General features: G+C 35.8%; 1 protein-coding gene across 1 annotated transcript in view; it reads right to left on the minus strand.

Moving 5' to 3' along the window:
* The window catches only part of LOC114031818 (RNA-binding Raly-like protein), a 382,357-nt gene that overhangs the window by 38,952 nt on the left and 322,831 nt on the right, over positions 1-20,574 (minus strand). Inside the window, exons 4-5 of the mRNA XM_027846952.1 lie at positions 9,722-9,769; positions 425-588 (exon numbers count right to left, since the gene is read on the minus strand). Of these exons, the coding sequence (XP_027702753.1) occupies positions 425-588; positions 9,722-9,769 (212 nt within the window). The remainder of the gene's footprint in view (positions 1-424; positions 589-9,721; positions 9,770-20,574) is intronic.

Here is a 20,574-nt window from a genome sequence, read left to right on the forward strand (position 1 = left end):
CTCTTCTTATCCTGTATAATACAAACTCTTTAAGGAAAAGAAATCTTTAATTTTTGTCTTTGTATACCCAGTACCCATTGCAGTATCTTGAAAGTAGCAGGCACTTAAAAATACTAAACTGAATTGAGCTGAAGATATCATGGTAAGACAAATTCATTCCAAGTTAATAGTCACCCTTGAAGGAAAATTGCCATGTAACTTGTTCATACTAATAGCTTTGATGTGCAAATGGTCCAGATATGATGAATACTGTCTAATCATTTAACCTGAAAACTATTTTGTGCCCCCTTTTGAATACTATGATTTACTATTTCACCAAGTCAAAATGGTGCATTATAGGGCTTTGATTCTATAGACATATTTTTCCAGTGCCACATATTCAAACACTCTCTCAAAGGGAATAACAGTGAAGAAAATAACTCACATTTTGATCCTGAAGAAGAAGTCCCACTTGATGTAGATTTCGATCCCCCTTTCATGGAAAAAACACCTTTGCCTCTACGAGTTGCTGTCACAGCCACCCGGGGACGTTTCAGGGGTATCACTGCTCGGGGAGGTGGGGGAACACGCCCGTGGTAATCAAACAACCTTCAACAAATAGAACTGGTGCTTAGATTTGGCTTACTACTAGAAGATTCAATCGACTATTATCTATGATATCTATGTATCTATGTATACACACACATATATGGTATATATTTATTTTGTATATATTTTCTTTATACTTATACATGCATATGCTGTCTCTAGGAATGCAAGTTCCTACAAGGCAGGGACTCTCATTTTTCTTCTTGTATCTTCAGTACTTAGCACAATACCTGGCACATAGTAGGTGCTCAGTGCATGCTTACTGCTTAACAATATACTGTTGGTCATAATAAATATCAGAAGAAGTCTTTGAACCTTAGTCTTCCTGATTTGCACTTGGTGTTTCTCAGATATGTAGGTTTCCCTTTGGGTGTTGTAATGTAATGCTGCTCAGATGCTGAGAATGGTCTAGGTAATTAGTGACAATACATAATATTTATATAACACTATATCCTTTTCAAATATTTTCACTATATGTGTATGTGTTCACACTTGCACATATAAACTCTATAGTGCTTATGTTTAGTTAGATAAAAATCATATAAATGGTATACAAAATATATGGAAAGTAGTAATTCCCACACTTATTGGAACTGATGATGATCTGATGTGGTTATAATGTGCTATAAATATTCAGTGTTATTATCACTTAGTGTACATTAATCTTCCGTCTGTTTTTCTGTATAATGTTTATGTTCACCACTCTTTGCAGTGAGCAGGGTAGGTATTATTATGTTCATATGACAAATGAAGAAACTACAACACAGAGATGACACACTCAACATTTTGTCAATGTCATACAGCTGGCTGATGAAAATGTCTTGTAAGGAAATAGAATCAGGATGAAAAGTCCGTGGAAGTTTACTTGTAAATTAACAAAAGTATCTTATTGCCAGCAACTATGGTAAATATATTTTCTCCTTGAATAGCTTAAGATGTACAAAACAGATACCCATCTATGTATATACATACCATGCATGGATGCACATAGTTTGTACTGTTATACCATTTCTGAAGAAAAAAAAAACATCAACCCCGATAAAGGAAAGGAGGAAAAAAAATAGCTTATTGAGCCTGGAACTTATTTAGCTGTCCAGAATGTGAAACTATCCCCCAATGAACCAGATGTGTAATTAGGCAATCAACTCTAAAGATAATAGTGTTATTGATTTAAGAAATACAATGGTTACATATAACATTGTGCTCCCATTATATAGATTAAATTCTTGTACTATCTTTAAAAATAGACAATCAATAGCAATAATCCAATGTCATGGTGAGCAAGAGAGAAAAGCCAGAGAAAAAAATAAAAGCCTTATATAACATATTAGTATGGAAAATTAGTTTTCTCTTAGGCATAAAAATGAATGAGACAGTAATTCCATTTTTAAAAAAAGAATCCTTTCATGATAAGACACTCTGGGGAAAATTTAAAAACATCATTACACAATGGAAAAAAGGAATGTATAAAGCTAATTTTAAAACTGCCAGACAGAACTCCAAAGTACTTAGAGATTTTCTTATATCAGAGGTAAAATGTTCTGAAATGGAATAAACACATTCTGAGGAAAAAGCTGAGTGATATTTGGAAGGGAAGAAAGATGAAATAAGACAGTTCAAGAGGGTCAAGAGTCTCCATTACAGCTAAGATACCATTATCATTGGATTTGATATGAGTCAATATGTTACTGTTTGGGAAGATGAGGCTGGAAAAGGTGATAAAGGCCACCAATATCTGTAAGGTCTTCAAGATAATAAAAGATAAAGTAAACCTACTTCTAATTTCAGTCACATAAAGCGTTTTATATTTCTTTTTTAAGCCTTTTATATTCAGAATATTTCATATGTCATGAATACAACCAAATATTATCGTGCTCTCATGAATTCCAAACCATAAAGCTACAAGAAGAGGACTATGCCAATGGACATATCCAAGATTCAGATCTCTCCAAGTGTGAAAAACTCCGGTCTCTACAATGCAACACAAACTATTGTGGTGGTTGACTCATAAACCATAAACTGGGGTACTAGAGGAAGCAGCATGGTGTGGCTCTGCTACTTACTAACTGAATGTCCTTGGGCAAATCGCTTTACCTCTATTTTACAGTTTCCTCATCTATAAAGTAAGGGGTGGTCCTTACAATTTTAGAATTGCAAAGGACCTAAGGTATCACCTAAGAAAGCCTAGGAAAGACCACATTGCATTGGGAATATAGTGCTACATGAGGATACCTAGGTTAGCCTCCCACCTCAGGTACTTAACACTTAGGTGAACATAAGCAATTCATTTAATATCTCCAGAGCCTCCTTCTTCTCATCTGTAAAATGAGGACATCTACTTGATATGTTTTTGGGAAGAAGGAACCTAATGTAATTCATATAAACTCTCAAGATTCCTACTTTTCTCATGAATGAGTCTCATTTCCCAAAGGAAGGTTACATCTCTCCTTTATGATTCTAGGGGTGCCCAGGAAGAGTCAGAGGTGATTCTCTAATTTAATCTACTACAGCCCCTATTAGTGTACTTGCACCTAAGGTTATCAGTGGAGAATTATTTTATCAGTCAGCATTAAGTAGTTTTTAGAAAAAAGGCATTTACAAGGTGGTGCAGTAAGAACTGTTTGTACAAAAACACAGACACAAAGGTCTGTGGCATATTCTACCAGAAGTACATACAGAATCCATGGGTAAGTGGGCTCAAGCTTAAAGTAACATGTGGAGAAGGGGCTAACTCACAGCTTCTGGTTGCTGAAAGTCTTTCTCCCATTTGTGGGGTGCTCAAAAAGTACCCTTAGGTTTAATGTAATTTCTTTACTGGATTTCTTATAGAACCAGGAATCTATGACCAGTGTGTCTTTGGCTCCAAATATAGACTCATCTGATTTGGGGAGACCACTAAAATACCAATGGGAAGACTTGAAGTCCAAAATCCTTTGGACCTTCAAAGCTCCTAAAATCCTCCTCCAGTCAAAGGGAGAGGAGGACAATGAGATCTGGTCAAAACTGAAGGCAAGGTCTCTCCTCTCTGCTTCTTCCAGACCAGCATCATACCCCGACCCTCAATCCAGCCTAATAGTTACTCAGTGGCTCAGGAAAGCCACTCTTGCTTCAACCTCTCAAATGACCTCAGTTCTAAACTAGCTTTATGGATGAACTACGAATCACGACTAAGCTTCCTTGGCCTATTTAAACCTTTTTTTCCTGTGCAAGGTCATTGCAATTCCAAGTACATTAGCACTTTATCTAAAGCCTAAGATTGAAAGTGATTGATTGATTGGGTATCTTATCACTTATTTTAAGTGTGGTAAAATAACTTGATTGAACAAATCAAGCAACCCAACTCTTACTTCTCCCCCAAATTTTGACATTTGCTATTCTCAGAAAGTAAGAATACATCATATATTGGAGGTAAGTAACCAACTCATAAGGTGGGAAAATATTTCTAACTATATATACTTCCATTTGGACCAAGGCAGAAACTTTCAAAATGTTGCTTAAAGACATGTTAGCTTTTTATTAAAGTAAGTATTAAGAAATCTAATACAATGCCTTTTCATCTTCAAGAGGCCCCATAATCTGAATGTTTCAACCATAACCTGGTGAACATGTTAGGTGCGTTGAGACTAGCCAGAATGAAAATCTCAGCACAGCTGATATATGACTTTCCTAGAATATGTGTGCAGCTCTACCAGGAATGATGCCACTGGCTTTTACACTTTGTTGGTGTTTGAGTATCAGTCATACCTACCTATTGATTTATGTTTTGGAGTCTCTGAAGAGACTCACACAGCCAATGTATTTCCCAGCTGAGAGAGAAGACAAAAGAAACTTACCTCCTACTAGAGCTTTGGCCGAGAAGAACACTGAAGTAAACAAACAATGACATGATGTGCAAATTCATTGTCAAGACCTTCAAGGTGGGGACAGATTTCTACTGAGAAATCTTGGTGTTCATGGGACACACAACTTGGTAGATGGAAAGCCATTCCATGCATAGCAGTGGAGAGACTGAGTAAGTTGTCAGTTTACAAAATAGTTCCAGAGGATGGTGGCAGCCCTGAAAACACTGTTCACTGAAATCACTGATTGCCATTAGGTAAATTAGTTGGACTCCCTGTTGCATGAATTGAGACTGATATTCATTTCATCTCTGCAGACTCCAGTCTCAGCTATTAGTATCACCTGTCAGACTGACTAGGCAGACAATGGCTCAGAAAAATATTTCTAATGGTTAAGGCTTTGCATACTGTACCTCATTTAGCCAGGGTATTCCTTTTTGGGGTGCAGTGGTCGCTTTTTTATTATTTTTCAGTGTCATTCCTTGCCATGAAAACCATACAATGGTAAATAATTTCATTTTCCATTTATTTCATAAAATTTATTCAATAACCTGATATGTTAGCTCTAGGATGGATAAGGATAACAATCTTTATAATACTGGCTGCCGATTTGAAAAATAATTCATGCAAATCTTCTGTTATTCAGAAATAGAACAATAATTGTGTATTTTAAATATATTGATATAAATTTTGATAATTATAATTTTGTAGCATGGTTTTTAAACTTTGAAATGTAAGGTAAAGAAATTCTTACATGACTTAACAGAATGTTCCATAAGCTCAAAATTGCTCTGAGACTTTTGGGACTCTGTATAAGTCATATAAGAATTCCCCCCCCCCAAATATAAAAATATTAAAGTCATGCTTCAAAATCATACTTATAAAATATACAATAAACATATTCAAAATATATTTATTAAACTTAAAATTGAATTAAGACTTTTAGGACATTCTATGTAATGGAATCCAATTGGGTCAAATGCTAATTGAAATGAACATTAAGAAACAGACAGAGCATCTTGTTTTATTTTTCCAATACTTGTGAGAGCTCAGCACAAGCTGATACTCTGTAATCAATGATCCGAAACAACTTTAACTTGACCTAAGAGTTTTTCATTCACTGAAATTACATTGGCTTTGCTCCTGTTTTTAATTAATATGAGAACAAAGTAGCGCTAGAACTAAACAACTATTCTTTATTAAATCTAACTTTTTTAACTTTGTACAAGCATTTCAGGCATAGTTGTTACTGTTTTTCTGTTAAGAACACAATTTGGTGCTCACTGATTATACAGAATCTTTGCAGATATCAGTGGGAAAAAAAGGTTCAACTGCAATTGGTAATATTATAGTAATTGAAAATACTCCCTGGGGCTCAAACTCTTTTAGTTTTTTATGTCAATTTACTTTATTTGAGTGTATAAAGATTTTCATTTTAAAATTACGTGCAAAGACTTTCCTTTACAATTCTGCATTGGAAGAAAAATACTGTAATTGGAAAGGTACCAGACTGGAAGCACCTGAATATCAATCCCAACTCTACTATTTACTACTTGTTAGACCCTGGGCAAGCTAAATCCCTCAATTTCCTCATCTGTAACAAAAGTGTTATCCCAAATGGTCTCTAAGGTTATTGCCAACTCTAAATGATCCTATACTATCTGTCCCTCTCCCTGACATGCACACACAGTTTTGAGAGAATATACAAGCCTATTAAGGAATGGAATTGTTCAGAATCCCTGATACTTAACTAGAAAGCCTAAAAAATTAACATGGCTCAAGGTACCAGAGAGATCTCAATAAGCTAGAACTGAATAGCTGTCTAAACAGCTGTCTAATACATGCATCTAGTAGAATGTTAGCCTTTCTATTACAACTATTCAAACCTATCCATTCAGAAACACTCAAATTGAAAAATGATAAGTTGTAATTAGCTAGGGAATGAAAGTAGCATGAATTGTTGTGTTATTAGAGGACTTTCAAATGGAACGCAAAAACTACATGATTCTTGGTAGGGCTAGAAGACTGACTCAGAGCCATTTTTAAAATGGCTGCTCTTAGTATCACCAAAAGGACAAATTCCTAGTCAATGAGTGGAGAGTGATTAACAGTGGCCTATATATTCTTCTGGTTTATAAACATAAAAAAGGAAACAAATTCCATCTTGCCAGCTTTAGAAATGAAGGTGAGAAAAAGGGGTAATATTTATTAATAAATGTAAGCAGAGTAGTCCTTACAAAAATCAGCATCAACAAAAAATAATTTGGTTATGGGACAAAAATTCTCTTTCCTCTTCATATGCTACCTCTCCCTTTTGTTTGGTTTTCTTGGGAGCTGATGTTTACAGGCTAACTAATGAGAATATCTGCTACTGATAGATGCTTACATTCCATTATGAAAAATCTGGATGATTAGAAACAGACAAATAACACACAGTAAATCTGTCTTTTTGGCACTGAAAAATTCAAGCACTTTTTTATTTATTTATTCAGTCATCAAATGTTTAAGTTCCTACTGTATATGTCTGGCACTATGCCAGGTAATGGAAAAGAAAGAAATTAAAAAAAAATATGACTTCACAGAGCTTAGAGTCCAGCAGAAGACATGGCATACACAGAATTAGAAGAAACTGAGATTATATGGTCCAATTCATTTTACAAATAAGAAAACCAATAACCAAAAAGTTCAAGTGACTTGTCCAATAACAAAATAGCAAATTACAGAATAGGAGACAGGAAGGAGTGAATAACTAGAACCTAGGTTTTCTGATTCCTAGTGGAGGATTCTTTGGATATTTATAAAGACACATAAATAGAAACCTTTTAGAAGTAGGGGATAATCTAATGCACAATGAGGACAATGTTATGAAGCATGAATATCCCTGTACTTTAAAGATCTATAATTTTGTCAGTATGGATACTCTATCTGCCATGCCAATGAAGATTACAAACCATCTATGACTTAGTTATTCACCTTTGGAAAGTTGTACTTGCTGAAAAACCCATCATTTTGTATTCAACCTGCTACAAGCCTCTCAAAAATTAGCCACATCTTTGGATGACAGACATACATTCTACTGCTCAGTCCACTCTCAAAGCCTGTCACCTTGATAGAATTTGCTAGTTTGAATTCCACTGGCATAATTTGAGAATTCAGGGTCACCTCCATGCCTCACAATTACTTGGTTAAAAATAATAGCTATAGAATATGAGGCAATGTATATTCATTGAATAATATGATATTCAGAGTCCCAAGTTTAGTGCTCTCCACATTAAGGAGTCAATAAAAGCTGTAGCAGAAACATTTAAAAATCTAATTATCATCAATATGTAATTATAGAATATTAGAAACAAGGTCTAAAGATTATCTTTTATAACTGCAGCACCCATAATAGATTTTTTAAAACTCAGCTTAACCTTCCTATTACTCTTGCGAGATCTATTAAATTCTTAAGAATTGTAAGAATAGGTTGGGAAAATCTTTCTGAAAAGAAACTAAGTTAATATTTGGGTACAAAAAATTAACTTTTTCTTGTATAAGTTATAGATGATATGGCAATAGGCATTAGTCAAGGGCATTTTCATAGAAATTCTACACAGCAATAACTGTGAATGAAATATACATTTAATGATATTTGTGGTTGTTTCCCTCTGTTACCACGTACATGGTATTAGTGAGGCTATGGTTCTAGGTCCAATTCTGATGTGGACAAATTATTTTCCCCTTGTTATAGGTCACAGACTACACATTATTCTTGCCTATCCATGTTATAGATCAATGCAGTTAGTCACTCTGTCTAGTACGACTAGCGCACATCAGTCCCTACCATTAAAAAAATAACATAATGGATACCAGCCAGTTCTGGGTGCCACAGTGTAGGAGGGACATAGTATTAGTTGAAGTTTCTAGAGAAGGCCAACCAGAACTGTGAAGAACATTTAGATCATTCCATAGGAAAACTGCAGAGCAATTCAGAATGTTCATTATGGAGAACAGAAGACTTAAGAAGGTACATGAGAGTCGTCTTCAAGTATTTGAAGGACTGTCATTGTGGAAAGGGGATTAGAATTGTTCTGTTTGGCCCAGCAGAGTAAAAATGAGTAGAAGTTATGAAAAGGCACATTTTAGCCTTGTCCTGGCTCTTCTTTTTTCTCTATATACTCTTTCCTTTGATTATTTTATCAGCTCCAATAGATTCAGTTGAGCAGTTATCATCTGATCATTCAATATCATCTACCTTTGAAGATGGTTCTCAGATTTACATATCCAGATCTATATATCTTAATATAGGCCCTCATCATCTCTCTCCTGGACTACTGAAATAGCTTTTTGGTTGGTCTCCCTGCCTCAACTCTCTCCATATGCCAATATATCCTCCACATACTGACAAAAGTGGTTTTCCTAAAGTACTGGTCAATCAGCCACAAAATATTTATTAAACACTTACTATGTGTTAGATGTATTAGATAATTAGATTTTAGACTATACTTATTTTCTTTTGAGGACATCCTTAGACCTAGGAAACTGTATTTTCAAGGGACATGGAAAAGAGAGTACATAAAGTTACAGAAGCTTCCTCCACTAATGAATATCACAACTTATCTGTGACTCAGTAGATAAGTCTTTGGGGGTTGACTGAAGTTAAACGACTTAGGAACTGTTTCATTTTTTTGTCTTTGTAGCCCCAGAACCTAGCACGGTACTTGGCACTCAGTAGTTGGTTAGTAAATGTTTTCCTAATGAATGAATGAAAGTAGGTGTATTTTAGCAGAATAGAGAAACACTTCTTGTTTTTACAAAATTCCTATTAGACTTAAGAAGTCTTAAATTATTCTTCAAGAATTCTCAAAAGCACATCACAATCAGGAAAAAATGTTTTTATCTAAAATGTAAATCTTTTTCAAATATTCTTTAATTTATAACATGAGACAATAAGATAAGCAAGCATCTCCAAAAGTCTTCAAAGTCTGAAGATCCTATAGAAAATGTTTGAATAATTAGGGATTGTTTTTGACTTTTTTTTTGTATCTCCACTGCTTGGCACAGTCCTGGGCACAAAGCAATCATCTGATAAATGCTTTTCTACTTGAAAAATGTAGGGTTAATAGCTTTGTCCTCTGGCAGACTTTTTTTTTTTTGGACAGATTTAGAAGGGTTGCTTTTTAATTAAATAAATAAATAAATATATGTCTTTTAAAGCTAGATCGAGAAATATCTATGAGCAAAATGCATGAAGCATTTAAACACAAAACCATGCAAAATAAAGGGTCATAGAGGAGTAAAGCCCAACTCACCGATTGTAGAAATCATCTCTGTAGTAATCATAATCAAAGACATAACCACTGCAAAAGGAACAGAAAAACAATCATCAGCTGGCATTCAGTAAACTTATACTAATGACTTTGTGGTATTACAATATTGTTCACTTTTTTATTTCAGACCAATTTTTAACATATTTACTTATAAGCTGACTTTATAAAGTAATATACACATTTCATACATAGGAGTATAAAGCTACTGCCATTTTTTTTTTTTACCAAATATGAACTCATAATTTCCATTGGGAGGATAGAAGATAATGAAGAATAGTAAAATGAATAAGTATTATGTCACTTGGTGGGGGGGAGATAGATGGGTTGTCTGAATCTATTATTTCATCAGGGTAGGAAATCCCACTGAACAAACTCCTTCCTTCAAAAGCAGATGATTAATTAGCATGTGCTACTCTGTTTAGGATCTCAGAGATTTGCCTGAGGAAAATGAAAGGTTAAATGACTTATCCAGGGTCACAATACCAAGATATATCAGAATTGAGGCATAAATCCAGGTCTTCCTGAATCTGAGGCTAGATCTGTATCCCTTATACAATGCTGTCTCTCATGTTATGCAACATAATTAACATGTATAATTGATTGTCTTCTTTCCCTTTCCCTTATTCAAAGGGAGAAGATACTATAATTTTCACTATTTTTCTTTCCATATGATCAGTTAATAGATGGCAGAAAGGATAAAAGAAAAGATGTAATGGCTCACTGATAATGTGTTTGATAAATAGAAATGTAGCTGTTTCAGAAATTTGGCATTTTTATATTCAGTAAAGAGTGAAGTCCACTCCAAAAAAGGAAGAAGAAGCTAAGAAAGTTTTGTCTGAGTGTTATGAAAAACAATATGGCCTTTTAAGTTTTTTTTCCAAGGGGATTTACATAGTCATTGATAAAATGGATTTGAACAGCCAGAAAATCAAGACAGATGGGTGAAAGTATAAAACAAAGAAACCCACAAACATTTGCACAACAAAAGAAAACATAAACAGAGTTTAGGTAAAGACAAAAGTCCTCAAACCTTAGTTTTGTAACAGATGGAATATTTTCACTGGCAGGAAATGACTTTATTTTTACCAACTCCACTTACTTTAATCAATTTTGGTTCTGACTTTGTCACTTTTTTTCTTTAAATTGCAAAAGCCTTAAAGTTCTACTGAGCTCTGTGGCTTCCTCTAAGGCCCAATTAAAATCCTACCTTCTACAGGAAGCCATCCCCAACCTCTCTTAATTCCAGTGCCTTCCTCTGTTAATTACCTACCATTCATTTTTATAGCTTACTTTGTATTTATGTATTTGCATTTTATCTCCCCCATTATTGTAAGTTCTTTGAGAGTAGGGGATATCTTCCCACTTTTTGTACCCTCAGTTCTTAGTATCTGGCACATAGTAGGCACTGAATAAACATTTATTGATTGGTTGATTGATTAAAGTAGAGTCATGATACCACGTGCTTAAGTTCTTGTTATTGCTTGGAGTTACATTGCTGGTTGACAAAATAATGATTTTTTGAAACAGATATACAAATACATTCATATATTATTATTATTATTATTATTACTACTACTACTATTTTTAGGCAATTGGGGTTAAGTGACTTCTCCAGGGTCACACAGCTAGTAAGTGTCAAGTGTTTGGTCTGAGGTCGGATTAGAACTCAGGTCCTCCTGACTCCAGGGCTGGTGCTCTACCCACTGTGCCACCTAACTACCCCCTTCATCCATATATATCATGATGGATGTATATGTATATAGTGAAAGCCTGATACACAGTAACATACTTAATCTATCAGCCATTATGGTTATGACTTCATTAAGCTTTTTAAACCTTTCCCCTTCTTATTCTTGGAGCTCAATCACTGAAAATCCTTATAGGATTTCTCCTCCGTAGACACATTAAATTCACTTAACTCAAGGGCAGAACCATTGCTCCCTCTATGCTTGCACCATGAAGTGTGCTAACTGATGAAATGATCCAGAGAATTGAGGGTAAAAATCCAGTTTTGTCTAATACATATAGATAATTGAGGCAAGTGATTTTTACCGCAATTATTCAGATAATTACTTTAGTTTACTTTGGGTAAAAAAGATTCTAAACAGACAAATGGAATTAAAGGCTTTAAGAAGAAATGATCCATAGAATTATTAATAGGAGGAAAATATGTTCAAACAGCAGGGGATAGCATGAAGCATGAAGCTGCTTTGTTATCCTTTTTGTGAGGTCAATCTGTCCTTCCATTTTCCTTTAGTCCATCACCTCTGTTCTAGGTTAATTTACCTTCCTCTCTACTGGTTGGGCTGGTCAGTTACTTCGGTGTTTTTTTTTCTTCAAATTGGTTTCTATTGTCTTTTCGTTCTCACTCTAGTAATTCTAAATACTGGGTAATCACCACCATCTGCCTTCTATTCTTGTGTTCAGTCCTTCAGTCATATCCAACTCATTGTGACCCCATTTTGGGATTTTCTTGGCAAAGCCTGGAGTTATTTTCCATTTCCTTCTCCAGCTCATTTTATAGATGAGGAAACTGAGGCAAATAGGGCTAAGTTACTTGTCAGGGTCACACAGCTAGTAAGTGTGTGAGACTAGACTTGAGGACTCAGGAAGATGGGTCTTCATGATTCCAAGCCCAGTCTTCTAGCCACTGCACTTCCTGACTCCCAGCCCAGCACTCTATCCACTGTACCATCTAGCTGCTATATATATATATATATATATATATATAGATATATAGATATAGATATAGATATATATACATATATATAGATAGATAGATAGATATGTACAATAGTAAATTGCATGTTATCTTCCCCACTAGAATGTGAGCTCCTTGATAGGAGGGATCACATTTTTGCCTTTCTTCATGTTCAGAACAGAAACAGAACCAGAATTAGATTTTTAAAAACCTTCCCCGACCCTCCTACAAATTCATGCTATCACCTTATCCTTCTCTTTTTAATTGTAAGCTTCCAAAAACAGAAATCTATACTAGATCCTGCCATGCTCTCACTACCAAGTCATTCTTTAGTCTGTTTTTAATCTGATTTTTCCATACTGCTGAAATTCACTACTGAATTTATCACAAAAACATCATCATCATCATCACCATCATCAACAACAACAGACTCTTTTCAGGTCCTATTCTTCTTGACTTCTCTGTAGCACTATACAGAGTTAACCATCTTCTCCTTCTTGATATTCTCCTTCCACAGTTTCCCTGACATTGTACAAAGTCATTCTCTTGCCTATCTTGATTGTCCTCACTGGTTTCTCTTCCTCTTCCCATATCTTAAATGTGGGTATTCTCTAATGCTCTGTTCTCATCCGTCTTCTTCTCTGTTTTAGAAATATGATCCATTGCTATGATTTCAATTAAGTCTACTCAGGTAACTCCCAGTCTTATAAATCCTGCCCTGAACTTTTCCATGAGCTTCAATTTTGAACTTTCTAATTGCTTATTGAACACTTCCACTGAGATATCTTACAGTTAACTCAAACTCAACATGGTCAAAAAGGAATTTATCATCTTCCCTTTCCAACCAGTTCCTCCTCATAACTTTCTTTTTGCTAATGATGGCACCTCTCTCCCGGTCAGCCAGGCTTGTGACTTTGGTAGGGACCTCCTAATAGATTTCCCTTCCCCTAGACTTTTCCATATCTAGCCCATTCTTCACTTCACTGCTAGAGTAATTTTCATTATAGAAAGGTCTGACCATTTCACTTCACTGCTTAAAAACTTTGCATAACTTTGCTTCACTGCTACCAAATAAAACACAACCTCGTTGGTCTGGCATTGAAGCTTTTTCATCCTCCTCTCTGCATTTACCTCCAAACTATCAAATGAAATATATTATTCCATTCTGTGTACTCATTCCCCTCCCGCCCCAAACAAAATGACATGTTAGGTGTTTCTTGAACTCAGCTATGTTTCTCCCATATCCATATTTGGAATGATCTTCTGTATCTGCACCTGATGAAAATCTTCCCTTCCTTCACAATGCAGTTTATGAGCCACCTCTTCCATGAAGTCTTTCCTAATCTCTCTAAGTGTTCTCTCCCTCTTTGATTTTCTCATATGGTTAAGTGTTTAGTAAATCTATCCTTCCTTCCTTCCTTCCTTCCTTCTTTCCTTCCTTCCTTCCTTCCTTCCTATTACTTTTATCTCCTTTATGTATTTCTATTATGTCTTGCATTACAATTATCCAAGTATTGGTTTTATCCTCACTATTGTTCCTTTGGGGTAGTAACTGTGTTTTTTTTTTTAATGTGCCTCATAAAGTGCATTGTACACAATAGGCACTTAACCCATTTGATTAATGGGTGAATGAAACATTCCTTGATAGAAATCCTTTTATTTTGCATTCAGCTGTGGATGAAGTGGCCTTCTCTGTGAATTTCTTTGCCTGAAGGTGGAGGAAGACAAAAGATTTATTATTCAGATTTGTCATCTTCAATCATTAACATACTTTAGGCTAACATATTTTCTAAGACTATATAGTTAGAATATTAGATTTGTATCTGTGTGTGACTGCTGAGCTTCATTGGCTAGAACATGGTGCTAACAAGATCATGGTTATAGATTTAGTTCTCTCTTCATTCCCAATGTTTTTCTGATATGTAGCCCAACATTTTGTTTTACTAATTTCCAGATAAATTTCACATCATGAAGTCAAGAGCATAAAAACCCACAAATATATTTGTAATTTAATAATTATGATGAACACTTATTTACATTAATCATGAACAGCACTTGATTGTTTTAAAGACTAAAGCTGTTCTTAGGACTTCTGGAGCAGCAGTCGACATGGGTCAATACCACAAAAATTGGGAAGTAATTCTAGGACAGGAGTAAAGAGACAGGAAGGAACAGGTACTCATAGCTGAGACCAGGGGGCGGGGGACCAATACCACTGCTGGTATCACATGCATGATGCTTTTTCTAGTGACCTTGCTTCCCTCCTTATTCCTTTTTTCTGTTTTAACTCTTAACAGGTAAGTCCTCTAAAACTTTCTTCTCTCTTCCCCTCCTTTGCCATCCTTTCATAAGCTATCACAAGCAAGCATAGCCAGTAGATACTATCAGGTTCATATTTCCAAAATAACGTAGATAACATTTACATAGCACTCTAAAATGTATGAAACACTACATATATTATTTCATTAGATCCTCCCAACACCCTTCTGAGGTAAATCCATGATTAACCCCATTTTACAGATAAAGAAATCAAAGGAAGTCTTCCCAACTTCAAGTCCAGTACTCTATCCACTCTGCTACCTAGTTGCTTTATAGTAATATTGATGAGGAAGTCTAATCCCATCATGAAAGTGCCATTCATTTCTATGATACTGTTTTTGCACTACTCCCCCCTACCCCTCCATGTCACCTCCTCCTTCCCTATAGGGAACTGCCCTTGCAAAGATGTGGATCTAGATTAACCTACCCTAGATCCTGCCTAAGGCATTTAAAAAGAAAATGACAAAAATTAGAATTTATTGCATGCATAGAAGAAATAAATCCAGGAAGGGTCAAAGCTGTTTGCAGACAAGAGTCAGACCCAGAGTCTCATACTTAATAATAGTCACTAGGCTTAAAAGCCTTTAGCTTCTTCTGGAAGAAATCTAATTTTATTAGTTGCCATTTGTCCCTTCTAGAAAAGTGATTTACCATAGTCAAAGACTAAGCACTATTCTTAGTTTGTATTTTTTGCATTTTAAATTCATTCTATTTTTTCTAATTCTCATTTTACTTTTCAATTTATCCTCATAACTGATCAAATCCTCACAATAAAACCTAATGGGAAGTCAGAAGCTCCAAGGGCTTTCACGCTCTTATTTTGTTTTATTACTGTTTGTTGATGATTAAATTTGAAGAGGTCAAAGCAACTATCCTAGAATTTAATATAAACACTTTCATTTGTAGAAGAAGCCATATCTCATTGAATTTTACAATGTAAGAGATCAATTTTATCTAATTCTTTTTACGTTCCTAAAACTCAGTTCCATATGAATAGACTAATTCTTTTTTTGATGTTTCTGGAGAGCTTCATTAAAATAGAATCTTTAGGGTACATGCAGATTTCCCAGCAGAAATATAAATAACAATTTAATAATACCTTTATGGGCAGACATTCTGCCAACAGGCCCCCCTTTGCCATAGTTTCTTTAGGAGTGTAAGGAAATAAACAAATCCTTACATAGAAATGTCTCTCTTCTGTATAGCCCCTCTCTGAGAGGCAATGCTTGGTTTTAGGAAGAGATGTATGAATGAGGTATCATGTAGACTTTCTACTCTAGTCACAAGCCCTGACAAGGGAAGGAAGGGAAATCATGCCATCCAGCAGCCATTTCAGAGCTAATTTTCCACTGCTCAAAAATGACAGTGAACTCAAAGCCATTGGAAGGTAATAGATATAACTCACCAAAGGACTTTGCTAATGGATCCCAAACTCATTCCTGTGGTAAAGTAGTGCTAGTTATATAGATTAGAGCATATAAAATATGGTGCAGAAAATAGTCCATTCATTTCCACTCAATCCATACAAGTGATTTGTTAAGTAGTTTCAAAATCTATATGGATATTAAAGGGAAAACTGTTTACTAGAAATCTAATGATAATGGAAAGAGACTAAGGATGGGATCATAGATCTCATCTAGATCATAAATCTAGAGCCAGAAGGGATCTTGGAAGTCATCTTGCACAGCCCCTTTATTTTACAGATGAGGAAGCTGAGACCCAGAGAGATAAATGATTTACCTAAAGATTACATAGACAGGAAGTAACAGAATTAGGATTTGAACTCAGGTGCCATGACTCAAAGTTTAGCACTCTTCACTGTACCATTGCATTTATGAGAAGTTCTCATTTACAATATGTTTAAAGAGAATTATTTTGCTTTTCAGTGTGACAAAAAGCTGGTCTAAAGCCATTTTCTGCTTAAGATTTCTGTAAAATAATACTAAAATTAACCTAAAATGATATATACCAGCATGTTTCCATGTGATAGTCATTAAAATTAAAAAAAAAAACAGTCCTCATTACAATTATTGGTTGTCACTTCTCTACTAATTAGGGTTTTATTCATTTTGGGAATAATATAACCAGACTGAAGAGACTGGTATATGTACATACATACACACAGGTATATATACATATATGTATCATGTACATACATACACACATGTATATACATATATGTATCATGTACATACATACATGTATATATACATATACGTATCGTGTACATACATATACATAGATATATATTCACATACATACACACATGATATATATTTCATCTTCTTGCTTCCCCCTCTGCCCTCCCCCAACCTGGCTGCTCCCATTTACAGGACGTTCCAGCATAATACTGAGAGCAGGAAAGGTATTTGATAAACGTTTGCTGATTAGATTTGCTCCCAGCATCCCCATGAAGAAGCTTTACTTGATGCAATCTATACCCTTAGTCTAGCAAAGCCTGGAAATTCAAGCACATGGAGAGATTAAAGAATCACAACCATGGCTACTGCTAAACTCTTAACCTCTGGCTGGTTTCCTTCAATAACCTATCAAGCTGTTGTACAAAGGCTGCAGGCAATCCGATGTATTATTATTATAGATGACAGGTAGAAAAACTGCACTTTATGTGCCCTTCTATTTTACAACTGTGACTCCTTTTTGTAGACTAGGTACTCCCAGCTCTCCCTGTTACCTCTCCTTGTGATTCTCTGCTCTCCCCTGCCTTTCTCTAAAAATTTCTAAGATTTAATATAAGAAAGATATATTCTTTCTCTGCTCAACTTGTATCATTCAGTAGAATTTAAGCCTTTGAAGAGAGCAGTTGTTTCATTTTAGTTTTGTTTCCTCAGTGCCTTGTACTTAGTAGCTGCTAAATAAATGTTTGTTGAATTGAATCTGAGGGCACATCCCTCAAGTTCCCTCTCTTTGTCCTGACAATTCAAGAACCAGTATCTGATATATTGTCAGATTCTATCATTTTATGAATGTAGTTTCTCAAGGATTTTATCCATTTTCTTGGAAGGCCATCATCATTTATAGAATAGCTTCCCAGGAGTAGCACTGCTCACAGCTCAAGGACATAGATGCCAAGGTATATGCAGGGGTGACATAGTTCATCCCACCATCATCTGATGATAATAGCTGCCCCCTACCTGGTATGGGAAAAGACAGTTTCCCCTCACCCATTTAAGGGCTGTATATTGTAGCAGTAGAACCACCAAGAAAGAAAGGAAGCATCATGGGGGGAGGGAGGAAATGAACAACAGAGAGAAATGAAAAAGAACTATATCAGCAGAAAACAAGATTTACTTGGGGTAATAAGAGTGAGTAATTACTAATAGCCTTCATGCTCCATAGATATCCATAGTGTTTCAAGACAATGGGAGGACCCCCCTGCTCGTATCTTTGGTAAATCCCTGTGGTAGAATAGTGTGGACAAAATTTACACAGGATAGACAACCATAGACCACATCCTTTACCACAGTTCCTAAATATAGGGCCATAGATTTAAGGGTAGAAGGAATTATAGAACTCATCTAGTCTAACCATCTAATTGTATGTGTGTGGAAAGTGATTCCTAAACAGGTTAAGCTACTTGGGCAAGATCATATGGAAACTGAATAGGAGAGCTAGGATTTGAACCCAGATCCTTTGACTCCGAATACAATATACTTTTTAGTGTACCACAGTGCTTCTTGATAGTTTCTAGTTTTGCAGTGATTACAGAATAAAGTCCACTGTCCTCTGTCATTCAGGACCTTCTATGATATGACCATTATCTACCTCTCCAACCTCACCTCAAAGCTTTCCACTTTAGTTAAAGTGAAACTTGTTCCCTGAACATGCCACACACATGCCTGAATCTATACCTGCCATTGTCCATGTCCCACCTTATCCTGACTTTCATTCAGTGCCCAACTGATATTCCATATTCCTCTCTGACTAAGCTCACAGTGATCTTGCCTTCCATGGAATGCTTAGTAAGTGATAACATTCATTTGGCACTTAGCACAAGATACCTTATTGTTATTTGCTTTTATTCTCTACATCCAAACCCATTCCTGTCAACAGTACACTCCCAAGCACAAGTCACATTGTGTAGGGCACTGAATGACATTATGAGCTGGATTGATGGTAACTTTATAGGTAAAAGTTTCAGTTGAATGATAGGGTCAGAAACCAGATTGTAAAGAATAGAGAAGATAGTGAGAGGAGAGGAAGGGAAGGTAATGATTTCAGACAGCTTTTCTAGGAGTGAGAAAGGAATGAGAGATATGGAATAATGGCCTGATCGGAATGGTGGAGAAGTTTTGAGAAGTGAAAATGTTGTGAACAGGTCCCACTGTGGTGGGATAGAGATTCAATTAGGTAGAAATAAAAGGATGGTTTTGTTGTAGTGAGAGCACAGTTAAGCTTAGGGGAATATGTTTTGAACTTGTGATTTGACTGGTATAGAGAAATTCCACATGAGGAAGGTAGATAGGATGGAAACAAATATTTATTAAGCATCTACTATGTGCCAGGCACTAAGTTAAACAGTTTACAAATATAATCTTATTTGAACCTTATGAGAATCTGCGATAGGTGTTATTAGTATTGCAATTTTACAGATGATGAAACTGAAGTAGACAGAGGTTAAGTGACTTGCCCAGTGTCACCCAGCTGGTAAGTGTGTGAGGCTGGATTTGAACTCAGTCTTCCTGATTCCAGGCCCAGCTCTCCATCCATTGTGCCAGCTTGTTGCCATTACAAATGCAGGTCAGCACCTACTCTGCAACTTATAGTCGAGTACAAGTTCAGACACTTGCCTATGGTTACACAGACATTTTAGAGGTACAACTTGAACCCAGGTCCTCCAGCTCTTCATCTACTCTGCAATGCTGTTTCTTGATTGCATGCCTCATTCCATCTTTTTATAGTAGCAAGTGAGTAGGAACAAAGAAGTGGGTAGTGGGAGTAATCCAGGGCTGAGCATTTGGCAATGTATGAATGGTAAAAGAAGGAAAGTGAAGGCAGAGCAGGAATGATTGCCTGGGAAGATACTGAAGGAAGAGAATAGGCTGAGGATACAGAATAGGTTCAGGAGAAGGAAGATATAGGGAGAGACTGAATGACAGGAGATTATGATTGGACAAAAGAATTTCAGAGTTCTTGATTAGGGAAGTAGAATTCTCGTGAGTGACAGTGAGACAACAAGTGTGGCCATTCTTCTGTGGATGAGGATGAGTCAGTCATGAGATCTGCACAGATTGCAGAACTGAGAGGTTATTAATTTTTTCCACTGATGGCAACTGTAACCCCTCTAAACTTAGTAGATGATATTCATGAGTGGCTGTGGCTGAAAGAAAAACATCCCCCAGTGGCCAACATTCTAGTGATGAATACATCCTAATTAAGCCAGGCTGGTTTTCAGAAGATAAACATGCGTAGTTTATTGTCAAGTGACACAGTCAAAACATTTAGAGTTTAGCAAAACCTGTCAGAGCTTATGCCTCACTGGAATAGTCTTCAAACTATTTTCTATAACACATCATATTAAAGCATGAGAGAAAGGCTTTAGAGGAAAGAACCGAAGAAAGTTCTCAATGTGGAGAGAGGGCTTAAGATCTTATCTCTATACACAGGTCCTATTTTTGCTCTTCCTCTCTTGTGTCTATTCTTTCCTCTGCTTCACATGAAGGATATTGAAGATGGCTATGACCCTGTGAGATTTTTCAAAAGGTCAGAAGAACAAATAATACAAGTCTTATAAGTCTAAGAGATGGTGTCCATACCAGCTTGATCTCCAAGCCAGATTGTGAGAAATCAAATCTCA

The sequence above is a fragment of the Vombatus ursinus genome, unplaced genomic scaffold, assembly GCF_900497805.2.
Source record: "Vombatus ursinus unplaced genomic scaffold, bare-nosed wombat genome assembly UNPS02015255.1, whole genome shotgun sequence".
Lineage (NCBI taxonomy): Eukaryota > Metazoa > Chordata > Mammalia > Diprotodontia > Vombatidae > Vombatus > Vombatus ursinus.